Here is a 27,105-nt window from a genome sequence, read left to right as displayed (position 1 = left end):
TGTCTCTGAAGTGCATTCAAACGTCCCGGTGGGGCACAAGTTTGCCGCGGCTGTGGGGGTTCACTACCCATCCTCACACAGGATCTGCAGGGCCAGAGAAAAGGGCCAGAGACCTTGGTTTTGGTTTGGTTTTCATCAGCAGCAAACCAGACGGGGTGCTCTACACTCGCCCCCTGTCACATCCCAAAACACGCCCCTGGTTTTCTCTTCCTGACAGCAGGGTCAAGATTTCTCCCACATAATTTTGTTTCAGGTCCCTAGAGGCCGCTGAGCTGACACCGCAATTGCCAGGCCCTCCCTCCTCCTTGTTATAAGGCACAAACCTTCTAGTGACCAAGACCGACTGACTGGCCAGCATCTTAAAGACAACCACAGTCTCTCCACAACAAAAAGCCCCCTTTGGTTAGCAGCCAGCATAAGTTTCTTGCGTCACCTTCACGAGGCCTGGCCTCCAGCGAGACACTGCGCAGCAAATGCCCAGCCACTTTCACCAGCGCACTCCTTGTCCATCTATACCAGCCTTCGAGGCTCACACGGTCTGCCCTGTCCTGACTCTGAGAACTGAGAGAGGACAAAAACCCGCAGTCCACCTCGGAGACCAGCCCAGGAAGCTGCGATACGATGGAGGCGTGAACAGCGTGTAAGCTACAGGCATGCACAGGAGGTGTAAGGGACATGGTGGGGGCTTGGCAAGCTCCCGAGAGGGAGGGAGACGGATGAGCGCGTGTGTTTGTCGTGTGCCTACGTGAAGCAGTTAAAACGACAGGAAATACTGGCCCACCCAGAGAGTCTTGTGAAAAATGGAAAAAATGCCCAAGTTACCCACTTTGGACAGGAAGCACCTCCGCCTTGGTACGCTGGGCCATGCTGTTATGGGGTTTGAGCTAGCTCAGCCTATGTCAGCAAGTTAGCCTGCGTAAGCTGAAGGTGGAGTCTTCTCACCCACAGCTTCCCACGGACCAGCAATGGCTTGCTTTCTTTTTATTGGTAGTGGGTGTAAGGATGTCCCAGAGAAAAACATATTTATTGAGTACGTCAAGCTGAGGGCTTTGTGCCCATAGGGATGAAGCTAGAGTTCTCATGCCAGACTGAAGGGCCTACTTCCTGAGACAGCAGGATGTGGACATGCCCAGAAGACAGGGTGTTCTGGTTTCCAGTCAGGGAAGGCGAGGGCATACTAATGCAGGGTCCCCTGGGATCTGGGCCAGGGTTCTCGTTTCATACGGCGAGGAGAGGCCCACGAACGTGAAGTGGACATTTGTGTGGGGCTTTTAAGAAGTTCCTCACTGGACTCTGAAGCAACAGGCCCAGGGGCGCTGAAGGCTCGGGGAGGCCAGTCCACCCCAGGTGGATAACTGTATTGATAAGAAAAGCTTAAAGTATTCTTTTGAATGGAAAGGCACAAAGGACAAAAACTACTTTAACCTATTTTTAGACGTAAGTTTCTGCAAGCTCTTTGCTTCTAACTCCTACAATCTGCAGAAAGAGAGTTTTGTCTGCACAGGGGAAAGTCCGCCTCTTGTGAGCTGGAGAGCTGAGCAGGGCTGGAATGTTCTCTGAATGTCGAGTCTGTTTCCAGGCAGAGGGGTCCCAGGTCTTGCCACACAGTGGCTTCGCTTATTTGGCCTAATGGACGGCGGAGGCATCCATTAAGTAACGAGGGGTGGGAAGCAGAGACGAGGCAGGAAGATGATGCATGTATACGCTGTTTTTTCACTTTGCCCCGGCAAGAAGGTACCACACAGAACATGCTGCAAAAACGAGGGTTACCGCCATTTACCTCCCCCGTGGGCATTTGTACTCCGGCTTCATGATACCCTCACCACCTTCAATCTATTTGTTCTCCTCCTTCAGCATTGCTGACAGAGTTGCTAGACAGGGCTCCTGGGGGATACAAACTTCTCCTGCCAAGTCACTTTCATGATTTCTCTTCCCTTCCCTGCCCCGCTGATCACGTGTAAACATGAACGTGACTCTGTTTCTGTAAGCATTGGATGCAAAGTGCTTTCATTCGATAAATATTGCAACAATGCTAACCCAGACTCTTCCCACGGGCTCTGAGTCTACGGACCACTCACGGAAGCAGAGTAACTGCACCTCACTGGATTTTTTCTGAAGGGAGTCTCTATAGACAGCACCTACATTGTGTAAGTTAAGGTACACTCTTTGGAGTCATTTTCAACAAACGGCAAATGTACTGTAGTCTTGGTGTGGTGTTGTCTTACTCAAGAGAGTTCTTAACACATAACGTGCCAGGAAAATAAACAGTAAGAAACAACAAAAGAGCTATTAGAGGTTGCTTATTGGATCAAGATTTCAGGACCGCAGGGGATATATGTAAGCGTGACTGAGGGACTTTTTTAAAAATTCTGTTCTCATTGCTTCTTCCTCATTGGACAAGGCCAAGAAGCCTGGCTCAGAATCACCCGAAGAGCCCCGTCCACCCCATCCTCACAAATTCGAATTCGACAGGACAGGTCTAGGGTTGAGGCCCGGGATCTGCATCCCTAACAAATTCCAATACGGCTGCTGGAGGTCCTGGGGCCACACCCCGGGAAACGCAGGTCTAGGTGTGAACACATTCCCCTGAACACCTGTGTGGATGGCAGGGCTCTACGTAGACTTCTTATGAGCAGTGAAAACAGTGTGTATTACCAATGGCACCATACACCATGTTCCGCCTGTGTAGAAGGTAGCAGCCTTTCTTGGGCCACCAGCCCCCAAATTATGACACGGAGACTTAGTAGTTACGAGTGCTCGGCCTCATCTTATGCTTGCCCTGATAACTCTTATACCTTAAACTAACCTGTTTCTCTTCATCTACATTTTGCCTCGGGACATTTTACCTTTCTTTCATTCTGTGTGTCCTTTTCTGTGCCTGTCTGTCTGTCTGTCTGTCCCTCTGGCCCCTGGCATCTCCCTCTTTTTCTCCTTTGTCCCTTCCCCCCACCCCTGCCGCCTAGGTTTCTCCTCCTACTTATTCTCTCTGCCTGCCAGCCCTGCCTATCCCTCCTCTGCCAAGCGATTGGCCATTTAGCTTCTTAGCCGACCAATCGAGTATTTTAGGCAGGCAAAGCCACACATCTTTTACATCATTAAACAAACGCAACGTTAAACAAATGTAACGCGTCTTTACATAAAGTGATATTCCACCACAGCAGACCCCTCTACATGTATTTCTTCCCCTACTCCTCTGAGACTTCAAAATGTAAAAGGTTAGGTGTACGAACATCGCAAGATGGATTTTTAATATTCATAATGTATACGCAATAAAAGTGTTGGTGCCATGGGACAAGCTAGTGTTTCATGAGGTAAGAATTCTTAAAATTGGGGACAAGACCCCTCCGTCTTCATTGCTCCTTAAACACTGGGTGGGTGTTACCCACAGCAAACCGAAGCAAAATGACCTTTCCCGAAACTGGACCACCTCTTCAGGGGTGTGACAGTAAACATTCGGCAATGTCTCGGAGTTGTCCGCCACATTCAGTCATTCCCATGGAGGAAATTCGGCCACCACAGACTTCAAAGTGCCGAAGTGAGGATGCTGAGCAAGATGGCCAGACTTCCCTCCCACACGCCCACCACATCTTCACCCCTGCTCACCCGGCCTCCCCTCCCGCACGCCCACCGCATCTTCAGCCCTGCTCACCCGGCAAGGCTGGTTTATCCTAAGTTTGGAAACTTAAGCTTTACTAACTGCTTAGAGTCCCTGAAACATGCACAGAGACTCAGTTCAGAGGGGACACAGGAGAGAGAGACGAGGAGAAACCCCAGTACACACTCTAGTCCACCTTTACCTATGAGAGACATATTCTAAGGACCCATCAGACGCTTGAGACAGCAGGTTCTATCTGTCTGTCTGTCTGTCTGTCTACCTGTCTGTCTATGGAGAATATATCATGATATACATATCGAAGCACGGCATCAGATTAACCACATATTACAACACTAAAATGATGTACCACAATAATGTTCTCAGCATCAATACTCTAGTGTGCCAACACCATTAGAAAATAAAATAGAATTACTTGAATGTGAGCTCTATACACAGTTGATTTGCTAGCCTGCATATCTGCCAAATGGGCAAGAAACAGGTAGGCAGTGCATACAACAAGGAAACACGGAACAGAGGGATGACTCACGTTTCCTTGTGATGTAAGCAGCCAACACCATGCTCCCTTCCAACTATGACCAGCGTCTTTATCTACTGCATAAGTTCACGGCTGTTGAAAGAGCTATCTCTCTCCATTTGCTATGCACTATTTGCTGAAGACAAAACTTTTGGGGCTAATCAAATAGAATTTAAGAACAATGGAATTGTGAAAAACACCCTCCATGTTTTATCATGTTACCACTTTTCATTACAGATTTAGGCAAAAAGCAAAATAATAAGACATGGAAATGTGTCCTTCCCAATCGGATTACACACACACACACACACACACACACACACACACACACACACACAAAAAAGCAGTCAAAAACACAAAACACTAAGTCACTGTTCCTTAAACAACTGAAAACTAATTGCTTGGTTCAGTTGAAAATCAAGTATGAAACTTCACATGTTATTAGAGCTGCATGGTGAGGAAATGTGGGTTTTAGAGCTTGAATTTTAATTCCATTTCTTTCCTTGTCAAGTATCTTAGACCTAAGTCTTTCTCTCTCTGACCCCCACCTGAGACAGAATCTCATGAAATCCAGGCTGGCTTGGAGGTCACTGATGCTGGGGCTAGCCTTGAACTCTACTTGGAAGTCACTGTAGCTGGGGCTAGCCCTGAACTCTACCTCCTGAGTACTGGGGTTGCAGGCATGCACCACCATGCCTGGCTTTAACGGATTCTCTGTTCTGCCATCTGCACAAAGCAGCCATAGTGCTTTGCTGTAATAGTTAGTCTGATGACTAAGAGAAATGTAAAGAAATCAGACGGGAGAATCCACCCACACAGCCAGAGGACACCATTGCTTGCTGATATATCATGAGCTCGTGATTACTAATGCCATAGTTACTGTGGCTGCCAGAGATCAAGTCTGAAGTCTGTTAAGTGTTCCATCGGCTTAGCCAACCTCACAACTGAGACTGTTGGTTACGTGTGCTGTACACACTCTGCAGCTTGAACTCCTGGCCCTCCTGACTCTACTTCCTGGGTGGTGGCTGCACAAATGTGTACCACACCTGGCTTCTATTTCACGTTCACAAGTGTCCCAGGAAGTCCCTGTTTTTATAGACAAGGAATGGAAAGCTCATTGAGAAAGGCTTGATGACCAACGTCACAGAGTTAACAGCGTACTTGTCAGAGCACATTGCCTGTCTCCTCGACACTTTAGGGCACAGTGTCTCCCTGGAGCAATCCTGGCAGCAAGTGGCAGAGATCGGAGGAGCCTGCCAGGTCCTGCTCCTCCCGATTGGCTGAGCCATGGGTGAAGTGCTGGAGGGTTCGACTCAGCCGGGGAGGCTCGCTTATCTAGTACCCAGTGGAGAGAGTAATACTGACTAATTCATAAATCGTTTCAAAGACTTCTAAGTAATATGCCTGGAACAGCAGCAGGTATCATTTTATTTTCCATGTCACATGAGCGCAATCTTTGCCAGTAACTTACTCTGAAATCAGAGCTGAAAATGAATAATATATGTAAATGAAGCCCTGTCATATCTTAGAGGTAATCTCATCTGTTCTCTTAGCAAATGTTCATTCTGCTCCTACCATGAACCACAGACTCATGGAGGCTTTGCAGACCCCCGCAGTGAGGAGTTAAGACCCAAGTCCCTGCCTAGGTGGCCATGGGTAGACAGGTGTCCTTCAACACAAATAAGGGGCTGTAACGCAGTGGTGGCTGGGAGCTACAGTCAGCACCTCAGCGTTCTTCCCTAGCAGGACAAAGTGTCACAAAAACGGTACTACATTCTTTAGTAATAGTTTTGCCTGAGAAACAAGAATTGGAAATTCTCAACAATTCCAACGTGAAAGTTTGCACACGCACACTGGAGAGCATGTGTGCATACACACGTGTGCACACGCACACACCAGTGATTTAGCAGTTGCTTCTTATGTGAGTCTTGCTGGTTCCCTTTCTTCATCAACACAGACCCGCTGCACACTGCCCAAGACCTCACAGCTGCATATGTGACAGGCATGGACCGAGGAACTGAAAAGGAAATGCAACGGTTCACGGTGGGTGTCATACTAAGATGGGCCGCGAGGCTTAAGATGGAAACTTAGCCTGGATCTGGTAGTTGCAGCATTGTCTAGGACCTAAGAGTTGTCTTCTTCCCACACTGCCGAAGGAGTTAACGGGAAGGCATATAGAGACGGCTTAGTGTAACACCCAGCGCACGCAAGGCAGCTGATAAACACCATCGAGTGGAAAATGAATCCATTCATGTGGTGGCCTGGCCTACTCCGGCAAGGGCCACTTGGCAGGCCGCACTCTGGTAATGCTGGCATGAACAGTGAGCAAATACCTGGGTGACAGAAAACTTCTTTTTATGCTTCGTTCCATTTCTGCTGTAGGCCAGTTTATTACCAAACGCCTAGGAGATGCCCCTCTCTGTGACCACCCTACCCTAGGATAATTTTACAGAGGCGAGCATTTATAAATGATGAAAAAAAATGTTGAATGAAAGAATAGTTTCTGGCCATGACAGATCCAAAATCAGTATTATTTAAACAAAACAAAACACAATAGTTCCAGCCTAACTTAGTACACAAGACATTAGCAGAAGCCAGAAGTGACAGGGGACAGAGACTGAAAACCAGGCTGAGGAGTCGGAGTTGAACCAAACAGGAAGAGACGGGGAGCACCAGGGGTAGGCATCAAATTTGGGGCTTTAATTATAATCTTAAAAACAAAACAAACAAACAGAAAACCTGTTTCATAAATCAGACTAGAATACTGGCTTCTTTTCTACACGAAGCTACGCAGTCAATGAATCATACACCCAGGAACTGCTGCCAAGGGGCATCTCAGGTACCTGTGACGTGACAGGAGGGTGGTCAGTGCCTTGTCACCCACTCCACTCCTCAGATTTTAATTTTTTCACTGGAGCAGAAACTGCCAACAGAAAGGTCTAGCAGAGGAATCTCTTTGCTACCCATGAAGACACGGTCTGAGTTTTGGCCTGTAGCCAAGGTTTTGCATTTCTACATCTTCCAGGGATGTTGGGGGTGGGGGGAAATCTTTAATATTTAGTTTGTAAAGACGACAAGGTTTCATGAAACACAGGCTGGCCTCGAACTCCTGACCCTCCTGCCTCTGCCTCCCAAGTGCAGGGATTGCAGGTAGGTGCCACCACACCCAGGTACTGTCTTACTTTTAGAAGAAGTAAATATTAGAGATATAGCACAAACTTTCTCTGTCAGAAAGAAGTGTAAACGGTAAGTAACTCTGTTGCATAAAGCGAGCCCTCTTGGGGTTTAGAGAGAAAAGGCTCGCCTATGGTGGGTGTCACCCATCCAACCCTTTGACTCCCATTTTCTTCTTAGTCCTTGTCCTTTTGTCCGGAAAGTTTGTCTGTGGCAAACACCTTTCCGAATTACAATAGCTGTGTTCGCTTTTCATACGTAAGTGTGTAAAGACACGGAAATCAAACCAACATTAATAATAAGGCAATTACCTTAAAATAGAGAAGCCAACCTAGTCTGGCCCGTAGATGTGTTATATACATCTTCCTACAAGATAAATTGTGAAAACAAAACTTCTGAGATTTTTTTTATTACCCCAGTGATTCTAAAGGCAATCATTGCTCATGGCCCTGATGGACAAAAGGAGAGCCGCTTGCTCGGCTGTAAGCAAAGCTCTGACTGGAGGGATGAGTTCAGGGCCTCAGGAGAACTTTCCAAACCAGCGATGTCCCTGTTCAACACCTTCTGTCTGGGCTCCATCACGATTTGCCACTTCCAATAGCACAACCGTCTTTTCTTTAGTATTTCCCACCAACGAGGCTTTGGAATGTGCACTGCTGTGTTTAGCTGGATCTGTTACACAAGCACACGGTGGGAAGGAAGATGGAACTCCCCAGGTCACTGCCCTGCTTCCCAGAACACAGCACCGTGAGGACCCTGACAGGGATTCCCACAGGACTGACAAGGACGGAATGAATGAGCCAACAGTGGCTGGGTCGGGAGAGCATGAGTTCCCTAAAACCCTATGGCTACTGCGCATTTTCCTTGATTCTTCTCCCAAAGCAAGATCTCTGCTGCAAAGCCAGGATGATGCAGGGGCAGCATGTCGGCACTCGGGAGCCCCAATGTGGACGCTCAAAAGCTGATTTGAAAACCACTTATGGGTTACGGACTGGGCATTGCTGCAACTCTAGGGGACCCACATCTCCCCCAGGGTATTCCTTATGCTGTCTTTCCACACCATGACACAGATCTGTGCATCTGGATGAAGGCTCATACTTTATAGGAGCTGCTGAGAAATTTCACGATCACATCCTCAAAAGCCTGAACCAACACAGGCAACGGAATCTCGAAGCAGCTAAGTCAGTGAGGGATGAACACTGGGATAAATACCAACAGGATGGAAACCGGACCTCGGGCTGAAAACGTCCTTTTTGTTCCTGATCTGCCTGGGGTACCCAACACCACTCCTCTGTCTAAAACTCAGCCATACTCATTTGTTCTTTAAGCTATGCCCAAGTACGTCCCCCTTCTCAAAAAAGAAAAAAAAAGGCCAACTGACATTGTATGTATTAGCTCATTTACTTACATAAATGTAGTAAGCAAAAAGAAAAAGTATTATACTCCTTTATAGAAAATTGTGACTCTGGGAAGTTAAGAAAATTGTGAGTTGATCTGGGAAGTTAAGAAAATTGTGAGTTGATCCAAAACAAAAAATATTTTAAAAGCATCAAGAAGTTTTATTTCATACAAGGGACTAAGTGACATGAAAACTCCTCGTGAAACACTTTCAAAGACTGGGTTAAAGGTAGCAAATATTCTTTGTATTAAGTAGCAAGAAAAGAAAAGGAGTTGACAAGGACAAAGGTCCTTAAGAGAGGCCGTGCAGGATGCAGGGGGACATGACCGTTTCCGAGTGAGAAGAAACTGGTTTTAATAGTTACATAGGCCTGTGACAGGTCTGAACGTCTCCGTAGGCATCAAGATGGAACCAAGTCTGCGCCATTAGCACGGCTACACCCTGAGAAGTCTGGAAAATTGTCAACCACCAGGCCTGGATGTTTCCAGAACTGTCTTGGCCAGCATGGCATGGGTCTTTTAAACTACCTGGATGATTCTGGAACCTGTTGAGATGGACATGAAAATGACCTTGGTTAACACTTGGTTATTTCAATAAATAATGGGGGCATGGGAAATAAATGGCAAATCTTTTAGTAAGGGGGAAAATCATATTAGCTAATCATGACTAGATCTTGATTTTTAACAAACTGAAGAAATATTCACAAATTAATTATGGATGTTCGCACACTGATTTTTTTCCTAGTAAGAAATGAATATATGTGTGATAATGGAGTTTGATCATGTTATGTATTTTACCATTTGGCTTAAATTGCAAAATATTTGTGGATAAAATGACATCGAGGCTGGGGTTTACTTAAAAATAACTGTAAGTGGGTATATAGTGAATTGTGAGACTATACGCAACAAACGAGAGAAACTGTAAGTTGACAATTCCCAAAGGTGGGTGATGGGAACACAGAAGCTCATTATGAAGTTTTATCTGTTCTGAGTCTGCCTGAATCTTCATATCAAGTGAGCTAAGAGAAATGGTTATATAAGCTTATGAGACCATTGGCATGCTGGGTAAAACCAACCTGGAAGATGCACTCAAATAGGCCACTCTGAGTTTATTATGCAACGCTTTCTGAAAGGCAAACCAGAATACATAAAGAACTCGTTTATCAACAAAGGCCAGTACCTGTGCTCATGTACACGTGTGCACACTCTAAACATGAAAGCCAAAGCCGTAACAACTCCCAACAATAAGGCTGGACAGTCAGGAAAATGTCTAACCTGTACGCATGAGGTCCTGAGTTCAAGTCCCCCCAGACCCACAAAAAAAGAGTCAGATGTGATGGCACGCGCTTGCGATCTCAGCAAGTGGGTGTAGAGATGGGTGGGTCCCTGGGGCTGGTTGGTAGGTCAACCTAGAATTTGGTGAGCACCAGGCCAATGAGAGTCTATGGAAGAGGAGGAGGAGGAGGAGGAATAGGAAGGAAGGATGGAAGGAAGGAGGGAGGGAGAGAAGGAGGGAGGGAGGGAGGGAGGGAAGGGGAGGAGGGGAAGAGGGGAAGGAGAAGGAGGAGAGAGGGGGATGGGGAAGGATAAAAGGAGGGGGAAAGAATGAAAGAATGAAATGACTACAGACAAGGTCTGACATCCCTAGGCTCACACATGAGAATGGCACGTTTGACAGAAAATTACTCAGCCATACAGCATACGACAAGCAGAGCAAAGCACTATGAACCATCTCGATTGATCCTTAAAAACATTACAAAGTGCCTACTCGAACCAAATACGTCTTTGAAAAATATAAGCTGACCGTAGGGAACATTAAGCAATTAATGCTGGTATAACCTTATGTTTGAGAATCTTTCTGTCCCTCTCACCATGAGGAGGTCAGTGTCCCCGAGCAGACCGCAGCCTGTCCTGTGTGCCTCTCCACAACCTGGCTAGCCAGACACAGGGCTTTTTGTGAGGGAGAAGGGGAGTGCGGCTCCAGGGAGGTCTCCACATGGAAAAATCCTTGACGCACTGGATTTGGTGGCTGAGGGAGAACTATTTATTGAGGGTTCCAGGACACAATCGCTTTGGTCACCCCATGTTCGTTTTCAAAACCGTAGTTGGTCTCAGAACCCTGAACAGACATCAAAAGCCTTCAATAAACACCGGATAAAACGGCCTTTTCAGGAGTGTTTGGACCCTCTCTTTCAGAGTCAGGCTGGAGGAGAACAGACGCGGTTCTCCCGAGAAGGGGGATCCCCAGGATAAGTCGCAGCAGCTCAGCCTTCCGTGCAGAGTACAGTTGTCTTTCCGTTTGTCGTGACACCTCTGCTTGCCGTTCTCATGGCCCTGGGCGCCCTTCACCAGACACCGTCATTCTCTTTCTTCCCCCAAGAGTAGGGAGGCCCCACCTTTGCCTCTCTCTCTCCAGATTCTGCTGTGGTCCCAGCCTCAGCTGTCACTACACAGCTAAGACGCAGATAAGGCACAGTCTGGGCCTAGGGTCGTCGATCAGGGCCCCCCTTCTGACGCTGTAGAAAAGCCAGGGCGACGTTCTCCGCAGCTATCAGGGCGACACGGAGCACATCAGCCATTCCCCGTTCACAACAAAGCCCAGCAAGACCAGTGCCCTTCATCCCAGACCCGGGAAGCTGGGAAAGACTGGTCCCTGAAGCTCTCTGGCCAGCCAGTCTAGCCTGTTTGGTGAGCTCCAGATTCAGTGAGAGACCCTGTCTCCCAAAATAAGGAGAAGGATTGCATAAGATACTCTGTCAACCTCTGGCAGTACACAAGTGTACACACACACACACACACACACACACACACACACACACTCACATCTCAGGGGAGGCATAGGAAGTCTCTTAAACTTCAACGGTGGTTTGTGCTCCTGTCGGCAACTGGTTTTGGAACAAAGCTAAGGCTGACTGCCCTGGGTGGCTTTGTGTTTGGCATCCGCAAGCTGCCTCCCCGGCTTTCTCTTGGGATGGCTCAGATGTGTGCAGGCCTTGGCAAAGGAAAAGCAAAGCCTGGTAGAGATACTCATGACTGACAAACGGAACCCTGCAAGGCGTCCTTGAACCCATGTCTAAGTGGGCCACTACCCAGGAGGTACAGCTGGATGGAGAGGCTGTGATATGAGGAGATCCAGGATGGAGACACACTTGGAGCTTTTGTGATTAAATTCCATAGACCAAAACAGTAGTGGAGCTTGAACTACTAGCACCCACAACTACAAACAGTGGCTGCAAAGGATAGAGACTAGACTGAGGGCTGGCTTCTCTTGAGTTCTAGAACACCAAGGATCTTAGTTTATTTTCCTTTGCTGTGATAAAACCCCAAACACAGGAACCTAAGAGAGAGGGTTTATTGTGGTCTACAGTTGAGAGGTCACAGCGACAGGAGCTTGAGGGGGCTGGCAAATGGCATCTGTGGCCAAGAAGCAGAGAGAGAGAGAGAGAGAGAGACGAACACCAGTATGGGCTCAGGTAGCTTTTTCCACGTCACACAGCTCGGGATCCCTGCCTGGGGAATGGAGTCTACCACAGTGGGCCACTCTTTCACTCAATCAAGGCAAGCAAGACAATCCCCCCACTCGGGCACACATAGAGGCCCATCTCCCGGGTGACCCCAGATCCCCGTCAAGGTGACAGTTAACACCATCCACTACAACACACATGAACCAACCTCCCTCGCGGGATTTCCTCACACTGTGAGCACCTTCCCGAGCGTGCTGGCCTCGGAAGCCAAGATGTCAGCTAGTGACATTTGAACTTCAAGGTACTCCCTTGAGCGGGCGAAGGGAGGCAGGAATTGACCGAAGGGCCCCCCCCAACCCCTCCCATGTGCTCGTAAGAGCCAACGCAGCCGGTGGAATTCCTCATTACTCTTACAAACACTTTCACTAACTGGATATGCTTGACTTTTAATTTAATAGGAACTTGGCAAAAGAAGCAATCAGCAACCACAGTGAAAGCAACCCACCCCAAAACCTAGACCAGCATAAACGCAAACTTAGTCATTCTGAGTGCATATACTATCTCCTACCAAAGCTCCCCTGCGCAACATACACAGACCACTGCAGACAGTCACAACTCATCACAATGCAGGGAACAACTGATCCTGGGGTGCTCAGACCCACCGGGTACATCTACAACACAACCCCTGCACCCAAGGCCCAGGGGACATTGTGGAAGAACTCTAAGAGGCAGAGGACCAGGAAATCTGCTGAGATGTTTAGCATCTCCTAGAAGTGGCAAGGAATCATCTCCCATGACACTCCGACAACACCGCTTCCTAAACAAGACTTGAACAAGGACAACACCGATAGACACACTGAATTTACGTATTTATGCACACTGTGGTGGTTTCAAAGAAAATGCTCCCCAAAGGCAATGGCAGCATTAGGAGGTGTGGCCTTGTTGGAGGAAGTGTGTCACAGTGGGGGCGGACTTTCAAGCCTCTTTTCTCAAGCTTCTCTCAGTGTGACAGTCAGTCGACTTCCTGTTACCTGAAGACACAGAACTCTGAGCTCCAGCACGGTGTCTGCCTGCATTGCTGCCATGCTCCCCGCCATGACGATAATGGACTGAACCTCTGAAACTGTAAGCCAGCCCCTTCAGTTAGATGCTCTGATTTATAAGAGTTTCCGTGGTCATGGTGTCTCTTCGCAACAACAAAAACCCAGACTAAACAAGAAGCTGGTACCAGGGATTGCGGTATTGCTGACACAGGCCAGACCAGGCTTCCGTTTGGAGTATTATGGACATAGGGATGGTGTATTGGAGAAGCATTTGAAAGCATTAAGTGCTGCTTAACGGGCCATCCTGGTACGAGCATGGAAGACAGTGGTGCTGAGTGTGATTTGATGAACTGTGTGGGGTGGGCGGGGGAGGACTACCTCGAGAAGTTTCAGAGAAGAAGAACTACCTAGAGATCATTCTTGAGGTATTTTGGTGAAGAAAGTAGCTACCTTTTGGCCTTGTCTGAAGAGTCTGCCTGAGACTAAAGTGAAGAATATGGGGATTAATTCCAATGGCAGAAGAGATCTCAAAACATGTGGTGGTTTGTTTGGGTGGTGACTCTAGTGAAGATTTATAATGAAAAGGAACTTAAGAAAAGCTTAGAGACATGCATGGTGGTGCACGACTTTAATCCCAACACTGAGAAAGCAGAGGATGGCGGATCTCTGAATGTGAGGCCAGCCTGGTCTACAGAGTGACGCTCCAGCCTGTGTCTGCCTGCATTGCTGTCATGACGGTAATGGACTGAACCTCTGAAATTGTAAGTGAGCCACCCCAATTAAATGTTTCCTCTATAAGAGTTGGTGTGGTCATGGTGTCTCCTCACAGCAATAAAAACCAAACTAAAATGCACATATATGTAATACATACGTGTGTGTGTGTGTGTGAGAGAGAGAGAGAGAGAGAGAGAGAGAGAGAGAGAGAGAGAGAGAGAGAGAGAGAGAGAGAGAGGAGAGAGAATTAAAGGAAAAGAGGCCAAGAATTTGAGGGAGGTCATGGAAGGAATTAGAAGAAGGAAAGGTATTAAGGTAAATGATGTAATCAGATTTTAAAAAAAGCAACTTCTTCCAAATGGTTCCCTAAGACATGAGTGTGTATCTCACACACACACACACACACACACACACACACACACACACACACACACACACAGTGTACTTGCTTTCACCCACTAAGAATTTTTACTGGCTGTCCTAGGAAACTCTGAGGCCTTCTGCAATTAGACAAGAAACGTGCTTATGAGTCACTGAACAACAGTGTCACTCTCACTCTCACAGGGTCTAGTGGCACAGGCTCGTAATTCTGGAATTGGGAAGGTAGAAGCAGGAAGGAGGAAGATCAGAAGTTCAAGACCAACCTGGGACGTATGAAACCTTGTCTCACAAACAAAAAAGCGTGGCCAGCAAGAAGGTTCAAAAGGTAAAATGCACTTGCTACAGCCAACCCTGAGTTTGATTCCTGGGATCCCCGTGGTGGGAGGAAAGAACCAACTCTCCCAACAAGATGTCCTCTGACCTCCAGGCCCATGCACGGCATGACCTCCCTCTCCCTCTCTCTCTCCCTGCCTCTCCCTCTCCCTCTCCCTCCCTCTCCCTCTCCCCCTCCTCGCCCCCCCTCTCTCACACACACATACACACACACACACACCATGAAAACTAGGGCAATACAGCAAAATAAAAAGCCCCATGACATCCGGAGATGCTCGCTATTGGGCTTCACATTCCTACTGTTTCTACTATTAGCATTTCAGACTGACGCGTTCTAGGCTCCCAGAAAGAACTGCATTTTTTTTCAATGAAATGGTCCCTAGTTCAAGCGTAGTGGCTAATTCCCATTCTTGTCCTCACACTGCATCCAGGTCTGCAGGCTGGCATCTTTGGCATGGCCTGCATGGCTCCCTTTACTGCTGATGTGCTATCTCGGGGCATAGCACCAATGAGCAGGGCCAATTAGGCAGCAGTCTTAACAGAAATGGCTTAGCCCCGAACTCTGGGCTAGCGTGAAGACAGATGCAGAGGGACAACTTTCCCCACACCATTCTGGGCATCCTATGATTTTTGTTCCATCCCAACCTTCCTCTTGTCTCATGAAATTCTCAAGTATTCCACGTGATTTTCATATACTCATTAAAATTTTTTATGTTCGGTGTGAGAATTTCACACAGCTATCAAGTTATTTTCTTACAACGTATCTGCTGTATATGCTCCACAGGGTTGGAATCAGCCCGGTACTTATTATTCCTTCGTTCTAACAACCCTGTGACAAGTCACATAATAAAAACTATCACCCAGTGGTACCTGAGGTGCCGTACTGGGTTTGGAAACACACATTAAAGCCCCAATGTGAAAAATAATAAATTATTACACGGTGTGTTTCTAAAAACGTTCTTCCAGATTTTTCAAATTTCAAAATTCCTATGCGGAAACTGGCAGTACCCTTAGCTTCCCGACTTGAAGGAAGGGTTATGAAAACCAGTGCTAAACCTTGTGCCCTTCCAGCCTTCACGACGATGGCGGAGTTCCTTAGCTACATCACGCATCCAGCTTCATGTAGCTGTGAATCTTAGTGATAACTACACCTCAGCCTGACTTGCTGCGCATTCCAGATCTACCTGCAAATTTCACAGTGAGTTCTCTCTTTAAACAACCAGTCATCCAGGCATCTTTCCCTTCCGTTATGTCAAGTCTTAACCAGATCTGGAACATCCAAAAGCATCTGCATTTCTAATCCCTCAGGGAAATTTGAAATTGAGATAGCGAAAATCAGTAAGAAATACTGAAATTCTTCGTGTGTGTGTGTGTGTGTGTGTGTGTGTGTGTGTGTGTGTGTGTGTGTGTTGAGGCAGGGTGTCAGAGTGTTATCTAGATTGGCCTGGAGCTTGCAATCCTCCTGACTCAGTCAGTGTTGGGATTACTGCCATGCAGTTATTGTTACTGCCGTGCCGGCATTGTTAACACCTGACAGGACTTTTAATCATTACACCTTCATACGACGGGTCTCATGACTGATGCTGAATTAGGAAACACAGTTCCCTTTCTCTTAAGCCCTTGCCTTAAACTCTGACAGGGTTAGTATGACACAAATCTCAGAGTGGGGACGATGGAGGGAGAGATAAGCAGAGAAGCTAAAGGATGCTGCAGGAGGCGGGGCGGGGCTGCAGCCACCTGCGATCCCAGCACTCGGGAGGCAGAGCAGGGAGATGGGAGTAAGTGCTCATCAGCCTGGCCTGCTTGGCGAATACAGGCCAGCTGGGTCTGAGATACAAGACCATCACGACGTCCTCAGGGGAGGTGAGAATCAAGAGCGGGCGCTGAAATCGACGTCAGTGTAGGGATGCCAAAGGAAATGAATCACGGCTGGAGACTCTGAGAGGCAAATGGGCTTCGGAAACACGGCTGTCATTACTTTTCTAATGGGCGCTATTCATTACTCTCAGGTGTGCTAGGGGCCAGTCCATCAGCCGTCGGAGATGTCCCTCAGCTGCGGGAACGCCATTTTAGACTCATGCAGACACCCCTAACCGATGTTACCAAACAGAGAAAAATAACATACGAGACGTCTCAATTAGAACAGCACTCACTGAATTCCCGAAGTCCCGGCTTCTTCACGGGTCTAAGAAGAAATGGAATGACTTGAGCACGTGAGGCGTGAAGGCAGGAAGATGGGGGAGTTCAAGGCCAGCTACGTAGAGTTCTACGTCAAGTTCCTACATTAGACCCTGTCTTGAAAACCGAACATGAAATTAAAATCTAGACTGGCAATCTAGTTCAAAACAAACAGGAAAAGAGGGTGCTGAGGACGAACGCCTCTCTCCACAGTGCTCTGCTGGCTGCCCTGTTTGTCCTCAGAGACATTGCCTCTCTTGTCACCATTGGTGATTTTACAACCTCTGCCATCTCCAAAGGACGCTGAGCCAGAGTCACGACTCCCCTGCAGCTCCATTCACCGTCTCCCTTCCCTACACAGAAGTCGTAGGTAACTGAAGTGCACCGTGGAGTCACAGATATGGCCAGCCACAGTGGAAGGAGAGAAAGAGACAATCACCTCATTGGTCCCCCGCCATCCCACTGGGTTGAAATCTCTGTGCATAAATCACCCAGGGTCTCTTTGGTCTCTACATGCAAGGTCACCGAGCAAGTCACTCAAGGCTCTGGTCAAGGAGAAGCCACCTGTGTGGGCTCACCCAGACATCCGAGCTGTACTGAAGAAATGCTGACACCTAAACCTCAAGTTAACAGGACAGCAGGGTCTGATGACCGAAGCTGGTCCTTACGCCAAGAGGCAGCCTGAGTAAATGAGAGAAAGAAGCATGCACAGCCGCTCCTCAGCCTGCATTCCGGAAGTGGGTGTGGCGCTGCTCAGCCTTGGGTTTGGCACTGAACCTTCTGCACAGGGCAATGTCTCAGGATCCCCTGGAATACACCAGACTAGAGTCACTCCGCATGCTCGACGGAAAGTGACCCCTGGGAGATGCCCCTTCCACGTTCACTTTTATCAATCTGCAGAGATTTTTCAGACCGTCCAGGGCTAACGTCATATCGACTGCTGAGATCGCTAAATGGTGACTTGGCCGGGAAAGGTGAGAAGGCCAAGCTGATACTTCCTTCGGGGCGCAAACTCATCTGTGAAACACAGTGAGTCAGGACTTTTCTGCCACCCTGGAGACAAACCTTGAAGAGGGCCACCATCAGTGACTGTCAGCTATGGGCCGGCACTGTGCCAGGACTTCACGGGTATTGACGACGTGTTGGTTCCTCAAGGTGGCCCTAAGGGGTGGACTGAGTATAGTGTCAATAAAGAAATGGGATCCAGGGCTAGGAGCGGGCTCAGGGTAAAGTGCCGGATGCTCAAATGTGGACCTGAGTTCAGAGCCCAGGCAAAAAGACCGGTGTGGCTACCAGTGTCTGTGACCTCAGCACAGCAGGAGCAGAGATGGGGAGAACCCGGGGGCTCCTTGGTCTAGCCCAGTTGGTGATTTTGAGGGGTCAGCGCGAGACACTGTCTCAAAAACGGTTGGTGAGTGACTGAGGAAGGTACCACAGTGTTGCCCTCTGACCTCCACGGGTATATGCGCGTGCCCTCCCTGACACACACGTATGCACATAGGAACACACACACACACACACACACACACACACACACACACGCACACGCGCGCACGCGTGCGTGCCATCCCAAAACCCCAAATATGAAACCTAGAGACATTTACTAACCTGCCCACAGTTATTCAGCAAATAACGAGTTTCGAGCCGGGACTCAACACCAGGTGTTTACACACCTGCCCTTCACCGTCTGCCTCCTGCCTCCCTTCCCGACAGCCTGGAAGAAAGCCCTCAGACCAGCCAGACAGTGTGGTCAGGCAAGCACAGGGCCCCTGTGTCTGAGAGACAGTGACCCACTACCCACAGCCCTCATCCTGCTGAGATGACACATGCTCCCCTCCCCCACGGGCATCCTAGAGGCTCCCTCAGTAGGCTGGGATCATCTGTGCTGGTTGCTCTACTCTACCCAGATTCTCTGTTCAGAGAGAAACTCAAGCAGGGCCTCGTGCTATGGGTGAGTGTCAAATGCATCCCGGTTGTAGAGAAGAAACAAGAGAAAAAGGGAGTCCCTTGCTGTGTGTAAGACTCGCCACGCCAGCCCTAGGAAGCAGTTAGGAACAGCAAACCTCCCCGCAGCTTTTGGTTCTCTAAGTGTCAGGATTTTCTGCGTCATGCCTTCAACATTAAAACATGGTTTTGCCCTCCCCCCCATCTAACTCATTAATTTGGAACGGGTCTTCTTGAAGTTGATACAAAAGCTAGTTCTCAAAACCAGTTTCATCCCTTACTCTTCCTTTTGCCTAACCTTCAAGGACAGATATTTCCCCCCCCAGAGTATGTTGACAGCCATCGAGGTGACTAAAATATCCAGTATGTCTAAGTGAGAAGTTATTTTTAAAATCATTTGGCTGAGAAAACTCCAATCATGATAATTTCAAGGGAATTCTTGGGACACAAATTAAATGTTTTTAAATTACTCTTTAAAGACTTGTGAGTTCGAATGATCTTGAATTAAAAATATCTGCACCCATGCATATGCATCAGGTGTCTTTAAGTTCTGTACCATACAAAATTATGTTGGAGGTTTCCTTGTGTGGTCAGCAATAGTAGTGACACCATCTCCCTGATTGGGCCATTTTTACCTTCTGGGCTTGAGGGTGTCATTTACCTTATCTTGGTGGGCATCCTCGTGTCCAAAGAGGGGTAAGGATCCTCACTCTTTCATGGATCAACTGAAAAGCCTTTCTGAGAGTTTAGCACTGGCTTTAGATAGCATGGTATTAAAATAGCAAGCCTGAATCTAACTACAGGGATGCCGGCCTGGCCTGGCTGTCTGAATGCTGTCTGAGCTCATGACCTTGGGTGGGTCCAGCCTGGCTTCTCTAACTTGAAGGCTGAAGATCCCCGGCAGGGCAGGCACACAGTAGGTGATTCAGCAAGATGCATCTAGTTTACCTTAAAGAATTCACACACCAGCTCAAAGGCCTGAACATAAAGCACAGCCCCAAACACACTGTGACAGCCAGAAATAAGCTTCAACCGCCCTACACCGTGCGGACTGAGGCTGTGCTTGTATTCTCTGGCCCTGTCTGAGAGCGCCCGCCCGTTTCTGGAGGCCTCCGAGGCACTGTAGTTTAACAAAACCAGAGTGTCTCTACTCCAAGCTCAGGTTTTCCAGCCCTGCCTTTTCCATGATGAGCTTCCCTTTGTGCTACTTAGACAGGCCTGGGGAACGGACGAGGACCGGACCCGAGCAGCAGGTGGGTCTGTAGCTGTCTTTGGGGCTGTGCAGGGTGACCACAGGGCCTCTCCAGCTCCACCAGACTGCGAGCGAGGGCCCTGGGAGGAGGGAAAAGCCTCAGGCAGGAGAAAGGTAGAATCCTACACCCAGCCTCGCTGGGGTAAGGGGGAGCCCAAGTGTGCCCACAGTCAATCTCCAAGCAGTTAGGGGTGCAGCTGGGGTGGGGTTGGGGGGGCGCATGCAGCTGGGTTAGTCTCCACTCCACCATGCGGCTTGGCATGCCCTCCCGCCGGGCGCTCAGGCGGAACAGACTGGATGCTTACAATGATGCCAGCCCAGAACGGAGTGTCTCTGACTAGCAGGGAGGGGCTGATGCTCGCCATGAGGAAGCCCAGCACGGTCACGGCGATGCCCAGCGCCAGCTGCAGCAGTGCCAGCAGCAGCGGGAAGCGGCAGCCACAGCAGGTCCGAGCCTCCTCGTCCAGGCGCTCCTGCGCCCCAGGGCCCGGTTTGCGCCCCATGTTCCCGATGGTGGTGGCTGAGCCTGGGCCGAGGCTGGGCCTGCTTGGTCTGCAGCCTGGGTGAGCAAACATGGAAAGCACTCTCGGGCCAGGCGGGCCAGGCGCGGCCTAGGGGGACCCGAGGGGGGTCGCCAACTGCCAACGCGTGGGGACCTGGTGCCCAGGGCCTGTGTGATGGGAATGCCTGCCTGCTGTGCATTTTGGTTCCCAGGACGTGCAAGATGCCGTGTTGAATGCTGGAACCGCTTGCGTTTTAATTAATTAATAGATCGTTGAACAGGGAAACGGGCTCGGCTGCACTAAAGCTGTGAAGTCATTGCCAAAAGTTATCCTTTTTTCTAAATATGTGATCCAACTAACAAAGGAGGGAGGGAAGGAGGAAGGCAGGAAGGAAGGATCAGAGGGAAAAAATAAAGAAAAAAAGAAGAGAAGAAAACAGGAAAGAAAAATAATAAAACTTTTTTTTTCTCACTGAGGCACCTTTTGTTCCTGGTGGGTGAGGTGATCCGAGTTCACGGTAGAAAGAGAAAACTGACTCTGAGATATTGAATCCCTGGTCTTGTACACACGAGACTCACACGTCATACACATGCACACACACAATAATAATAATAATAATAATAATAATAATAAATAATAATTAACAGTGGAATAACTGTTGGCAGAGAGGCTGGGCTAATGGTGACACCTCTCACACGTGCTAGTTTTTTAAAAGCTCTTTGTCCTCATTTGTATCTTCAGACAGCCTCTTGCAGCCCAGGCTGGGTCAAACTCGCAGTTTATTCACAGATGACCTTGAATTCTTAATCCTCCTCCCTCTGCTTCCCAAGTGCTGGGATCACAGGTGCGCGTCACCACACCCAGTCCCTGAATTTAAAAGCTACTATAACAGTGTCTATGAGGTCCCCAGGAGGTCCTCACCTTGTGGCTCAGTGTCTGAAGGTGCCGATGACTCTTGGCAGAGATGCACAGTTGCACCCAGGCAACACTTAAGAGCTACTTTTAGCACCTGCAATGTGCTAGGACAGGTAGCTACAGATCTGGTTCCCACCAGAAGGCACAGAACCGATAGATGGGTAATCCCGGATATTCCCGTTTTCTTCCATACCGTCATGAGGCGGCGGCATTTGGGACAAACTAGTGTGAAGCCACTAAGAAACAGTCCCATTATGGGAGTGGGAGTTTAGGCTCCCTTTCGAGTGGTCACTTTAACATCCCGAAGCTTTATTCAAAAGGAGATTATGTCTCCAAGATGTTAAAGAATAAATGATGCCTATTCCTAGGTTGATTGACACTGCCAAGTCTAAACTTCCTGCTACCCCCTCAGATTTCCAGACTAACTACGGTCTGTGGAGAACGTGCAGAGGTACTCAGCCAATGGGACTCAGCACACTCGTTAAGTTCCCACTCAGGATGGCCCGACCACTGCCACACTCACCAGGGACACAGAGCAGCACAGGAAGGGGACCATCACGGTTGGGGCAGTCACAGAACCATGAGGTTTCCAGAAGGAACAGACAAAAGCTGGTACTAAAATAGAATATGATTCTCCCACTGACAAGGACAGCCCAGCAAGGGAACAAAAAAAAAACACTTGGTTTTTCTGTATTAATCTAATAAAAAATCACAGCGAGGCAGCATACTATCTGTAACTAGTTATTCATCTGTGTAGCGTAGCTCCTTGCTGGGTCTGGTGGCACAGACCGGTATTCCTGGAGTCTGCAAGGACAGGAGCAGGCAGGTGGTAAGTTCAAGGCTGGGATTTAAGGAGAACTCTACAGAGAAAAATCTAGCACGTTTGTCACTGGCACTGTGGTTATAACAGTCTTGGTTAGCGTTTCTATTGCTGTGACAAGACACCATGGCCAAACGCAATTTGAGGAGGAAAGAGTTTATTTCATCTTACAGATTTCAGGTCACGGTCTCTCACTAGGGCAATCAGGGCAGGCTTTGTAGCAGAGGCCATGAAAGGACGTCTGGTTCTCCTCTTGGCTTGCTAGGCTTGATTTTTTTTTTGACAACTCAGGACCACCTGCCCAGAGAAGAGACCACCCCCCACGAGCTACCCCACCAACATCAATCATTAATCAAGAAATGTCCCCACAGGCTAATCTACAGAGGCAATTTCTCAATTGAGGTTCTCTTTGCAGATGACCCTAGCTTGTGTCAACTTGACAAAAAAATTAAACAACGTATCCCTAGGGCTAAAGAAATGGCTGGGAAGTTAAAAGCACTGGCTGGTCTTGCAGAGAACCTGGGTTCAATCCCAGCGCCCGTATTGGGCATCTCACACCCATTTTTAACTCCAGGTTAACTGGGTGCCCTTTTCTGGCATCCGTGGGCACCACACACACGGTACCCATTCATACATGCAGGCAAAACACTCATGCTCGTGAAAGTAAATAAGTTTGTGGAGCCACCTCTCTTGGAAAAGACAGGGGCAGAAAAGAAAATAAGCAATAGTTCTATACTATAAAGCTGCAGTAAAACTCCTCTCCTGTCATGGCTTGAATCTACACATCCCTCAAAAGTCTATGTGTCAACGACGCTGTCACTTACCTCGGCCACTTTCGGGGGGGGGGGATGGTGAAGACTTTTGGGAGTGGGGCATAGTGGGAGGGAGGCGTGTCCCCAGGGCATGCCCTTGGAGTAGATACTGGGACCCTGACCCTCCCGCTCTTCCTGTCTTGAGGGAAACTGTTCCCGCCGCCACGCCACAAGTTCTTAGGATAATAGACAGCATCACCACAGAGACACAGACCCAAAGCAACAGGGTCGAGGGACCTGACACAAAGACCCACACCTCTGTCACCATGAGCAAAACTACGCCTGCCTACACTGTTTTTAAGTTGGTTCTCTTTCCTCCCACCCCTATTGAGGACGATTAACCTAGACAGGATAGGGATGCCATATGATATCTTATTAGGGAGAAGTCACTTATATGAGGAGGAAGCTGATAAAGATGTCACCTGGTGCGAGCACAGTGGGTGGTTAATTATCAGGCAAGTTGTCTGAAGTAGGGGAATCTCTACAGGGCAAAGGTCTGACTGAGGCAGGAGGAAGCCCCTAGGGCAGAGGGCAGCTAAGCCTGGAGGGGTTGCCAGAGGGCTTGGTGAGAAAGCTCTTGTCTTTGGGGCTCTTCTAGAATATGTACACAATGGACGCAGCATCAGTATCTCCCTTTAAATGATACAGACTTTAGATACAGAGTGACTACACCTCCATGTTCCAGCCTACAATACATTTTATCATCTATCTTGTAACCATGTAAGTTCTAACGTATTATAATACATCATTTTATCAAAAATTTCTCTGGAATAAAACTCCACTAATAACTAGGCAGTGGTGGCACACACCTTTAATCCCAGCACTTAGGAGGCAGAGACAGGTGGATCTCTGAGTTTGAAGCCAGCCTGATCTACAAGAGCTAGTTCCAGGACAGCCAGGGCAACACAGAGTAACCCTGTTTCAAAAACACAAACAAACAAAAAACTCTACTAGTATTCACAGCAGCAATAACACCTGGGTGGTACATATGCTAGCTGAAACTAGAAACCATCTTACTTACATAGTATCTATTTAGGTAGGAATTTCCCAAGATGGGGTAAGTGTTTTGCTCTAATCCTTTTTTTTTTTCTTTTTAACCTAGCCTAAAACCTGCAACTTTAAATCTAAATTTCTCTTTATTCCCACTTACATTCAAGCTGAAAGACTTAGGGACTTTGGCTGCACAGACTGTATTTATATGTGCCAGGGCAATTGTCCGTGCTAAGGGGCTGTTTCTCTGTGTGTAGACTTCCCCATTGTATCAGAACGGGGAGATGAGCTGTGATGCAGGGGGTCAGCCATGAGCCCCATGCTTAGTGATACTTGGTTCCTTATCACCCACCCCAGTGTGAGAGAAACTGTACATCCTTTTTACATTTTTTGCATGTGTACGTGTTCATGTGTGTACAGGTACACGGGCAAGTGCAATTACATTAGTAGATGCACATGCGTGTGGAGGCCAGACTTCAACACTGGGTATCCACCTCAGTCACTATCTTTGTTTTTCAAGACAGGGTCTCTCACTGACCCTGGAGCTCCCAGGCTCAGCCAGGCTGGCTGATAGATCCTCTTGTCTCTGCCTCCCTAGGGTTAGGATTACAGGCACACCAAGTTGTTTCCCGTGTTTAAATGTAGATGCTTGGGACTGAACTCAGGTCCCCACGCTTGCGTGGCAAGCGCTTTACCAACTGAGCCGTCTCCCCAGCCTCTCAAAATACATTCATAAATCCTAAGTAGCAATCTGGATTCTAGTACTTCTAATATAAACATTTCTTGGAAATCTTTGAGCTGCCTGTCTTACTTGTCTGTTGTTGTCTTTAGGAACCATTCGACCAACACATTTTGGACGAATGATAATCAGGTTTTCCAAGCAGTAACATAAGAAGGCCTTAAGAATCACTGCAGAACATTCTGCGTGCTGTATGCAAACTATCAGACTCTCATTCTGACAACTAATCCTCCTCCCCAGCTGAACAGTCAGGTCACTGTCTGCCTTTAAGCCAGACTGGCATCTGCGGTCATCCTTAACAGGTTCCATCGACCCAAGGCCCTGCACTTAATTCTAACTTTGGATCTGCAACTAACCGTGGTAGGGCTGGCTCTTCCTCTCCCCCAGTTCCGTGACCGGCCAACCTCCACTGCGGGCCCCACCATCCATGCCTGTGAGTGGAGCATCTCCCTGAACCTCAGTTTGCTTCCCTCGCCGAGAGACGTGTGGCGTGACGACACCTGCCTCAGGAGCTTGGCTCGAGGTGTAAATGCTGACACATCCCGGCATCGATAACTGATCAACTGTAAGTGATCGGTAATTACTAACTGCCATCTCGATGCTGTCTCCCCCAACCCTCTGCTTTTTTATTTATAATGTTCTCCAGTGTGCTTTGTGAAGTGTACATCAAAACAGAAGGCGTTCCCCATATTACGATTTGCATAGTTTATTTCAAGTTATTCTGTGGAAGTTATTGATTTCTAGCACTTCAAAAACATTTTTTGTTTGTTTTGTCACAGTGGCATTTTCCTATAACTCTAGAACCTGAAAGATGGAGGCAGGAGAATAAGGAGTTCAAGGCCAGCCCCAGCTACACAGCAAGTTCCTGGCCAGTCTGGGCTATATGAAACCCCACGTCAGAAGCAAACAAATAACAAAAGAGATGCTTTGATAACCTGACTTCGACAGTTAGTCTTCATTGTCGACCTGACTACATTTAGAATCCCCCGGTTCACATAGCTCCAGGTACGGTTGTGAGGGCTTTAACTGAGCAGGAAGACTCCACTCTGGACGTGGATTCCTGGATTCCGTGGACTGGGGCTTCAGATGGAATAGAAAGAAGAAATGGGGGGCGCTGAGCACTGTGTGACCAGCTGCCCCACACTCCTGCCTCCCACCATGACGGGCTACACCCCCAAACAAGGCAAACGGAACTCTCTTTCCCTGACGCTGCTTTTGTCAGGTACCGTGTCACAACATTGGAGAGGAACTAACATGGGGACGTTAGTCAGACACTGCCCGATTCGACGGGGGGGGGGATTCTTAACTTCTCAAATGTTTCACCCCCCTAGAGCATGGTCCACGGTGTGTTAGAGACGTCACGGTTTCGTGATCCAAGATCTTGCCTAGCTCTCTGTCTACGTCAAGAAAACAATCCACCCCATTTTGGCATCATCTTGTGGCCTAAGAACCGGGGCCTCGGCTTGACAAACCACAAAATCAGGGTACCCTGCCCACTACCCCGGGGTCAAGGGGCGGGTGTATGAAGGACCATGCTGGCGCAGGCGGTATAAGAACGCCCTCTTTAGATGGGAATGGATGCTACAATGAGGGGCGTCCTCTCCTCTTGGAAGCCAGCCGCCCATGACCAGCGTTCTCTCCTACAACTTAACGCCCGTCGACGTGGCAGGTGAGAGCAAGGTCCACGGGAAATAAGAGACAGGCTAACGGAGGGGGAGATGTTGTGGGAGGAGGCTGGTGACGGTATTTAAGCATCAAAAACTAACCCTGGAGCCAGCGCGCTCTGCAGCACCCCTTGGGAGACCCTCTTGTACGGTGCCCTCCCCACACAGCGTTTGCAATTTGGGATTTCAGGTCCTATTTCACAATCGCCACACTGATGTCTGGGGTGTATTTGTGTCTACAAAGCAGCCTTGGCTGGCTTGCTACACTGGAACGTCTCCCCAAATCAGAGGAGTGTTGTGTGGACGCACTCACTTATGTGTCTCTCAAACAGCAGTTACAAGAACAAAGCAAGACAAAGCAAAACAAACCAAAAAAAAAACCTAGCAAACAAAAAATCAAATACAGAAACAACGCAAGGAACGAAAGGCTCATTTTGGCTCATGGCCTTAGCGGGTTCTCTCCTCGAGGGCGAGAAGTCACGCGTGAAGGAGCGCAGACTGGCGGTGGGAGTGTGGTGGAGGCGGTCCCCAGGAACGCCATCTCCAGCCCCTCTCTCCTTTCCCGGTTTCCAGGACCCCCGAGTCATGGGTTCATGTCAAACCGTGTTCAGAACAGGTCTCTCTTGGTCAGTTAATCATCTCTGGGAAAGC

At 48.4% G+C, this 27,105-nt stretch overlaps 1 protein-coding gene and 1 long non-coding RNA gene across 7 annotated transcripts in view; one reads left to right on the top strand and one right to left on the bottom strand.

Annotated features, from left to right (window-relative positions):
* The window catches only part of Sspn (sarcospan), a 70,007-nt gene that overhangs the window by 12,322 nt on the left and 30,580 nt on the right, over nt 1–27,105 (bottom strand). Inside the window, exons 1-2 of one of the 6 annotated variants that reach the window (XM_040743608.1) lie at nt 17,255–17,774; nt 16,791–16,928 (exon numbers count right to left, since the gene is read on the bottom strand). The exons of 2 other annotated variants lie outside the window; for them this stretch is intronic. Coding sequence is in view for 2 of the 4 variants with exons in the window: in XM_040743604.1 (XP_040599538.1) it covers nt 20,317–20,586 (270 nt within the window). In the remaining 2 variants the exon portion in view is untranslated. Of the gene's footprint in view, nt 1–16,790; nt 16,933–17,254; nt 17,775–20,316; nt 20,606–27,105 lie in introns of those variants that run through there. 3 more of the 6 variants (XM_040743609.1, XM_040743604.1, XM_040743607.1) reach the window with 3 other exon arrangements.
* On the top strand, nt 19,690–26,063 carry LOC121139699. The gene is made up of 3 exons (XR_005876613.1): nt 19,690–20,012; nt 25,178–25,355; nt 25,570–26,063. It is a non-coding gene; the product is annotated as an uncharacterized LOC121139699 (long non-coding RNA).

Source organism: Mesocricetus auratus, unplaced genomic scaffold (genome assembly GCF_017639785.1).
Source record: "Mesocricetus auratus isolate SY011 unplaced genomic scaffold, BCM_Maur_2.0 Super-Scaffold_100001, whole genome shotgun sequence".
Taxonomy (NCBI): Eukaryota; Metazoa; Chordata; class Mammalia; order Rodentia; family Cricetidae; genus Mesocricetus; species Mesocricetus auratus.
The sequence above is the reverse complement of the archived record's forward strand: the minus strand, read 5'-3'. Positions and strand labels throughout refer to the sequence as shown.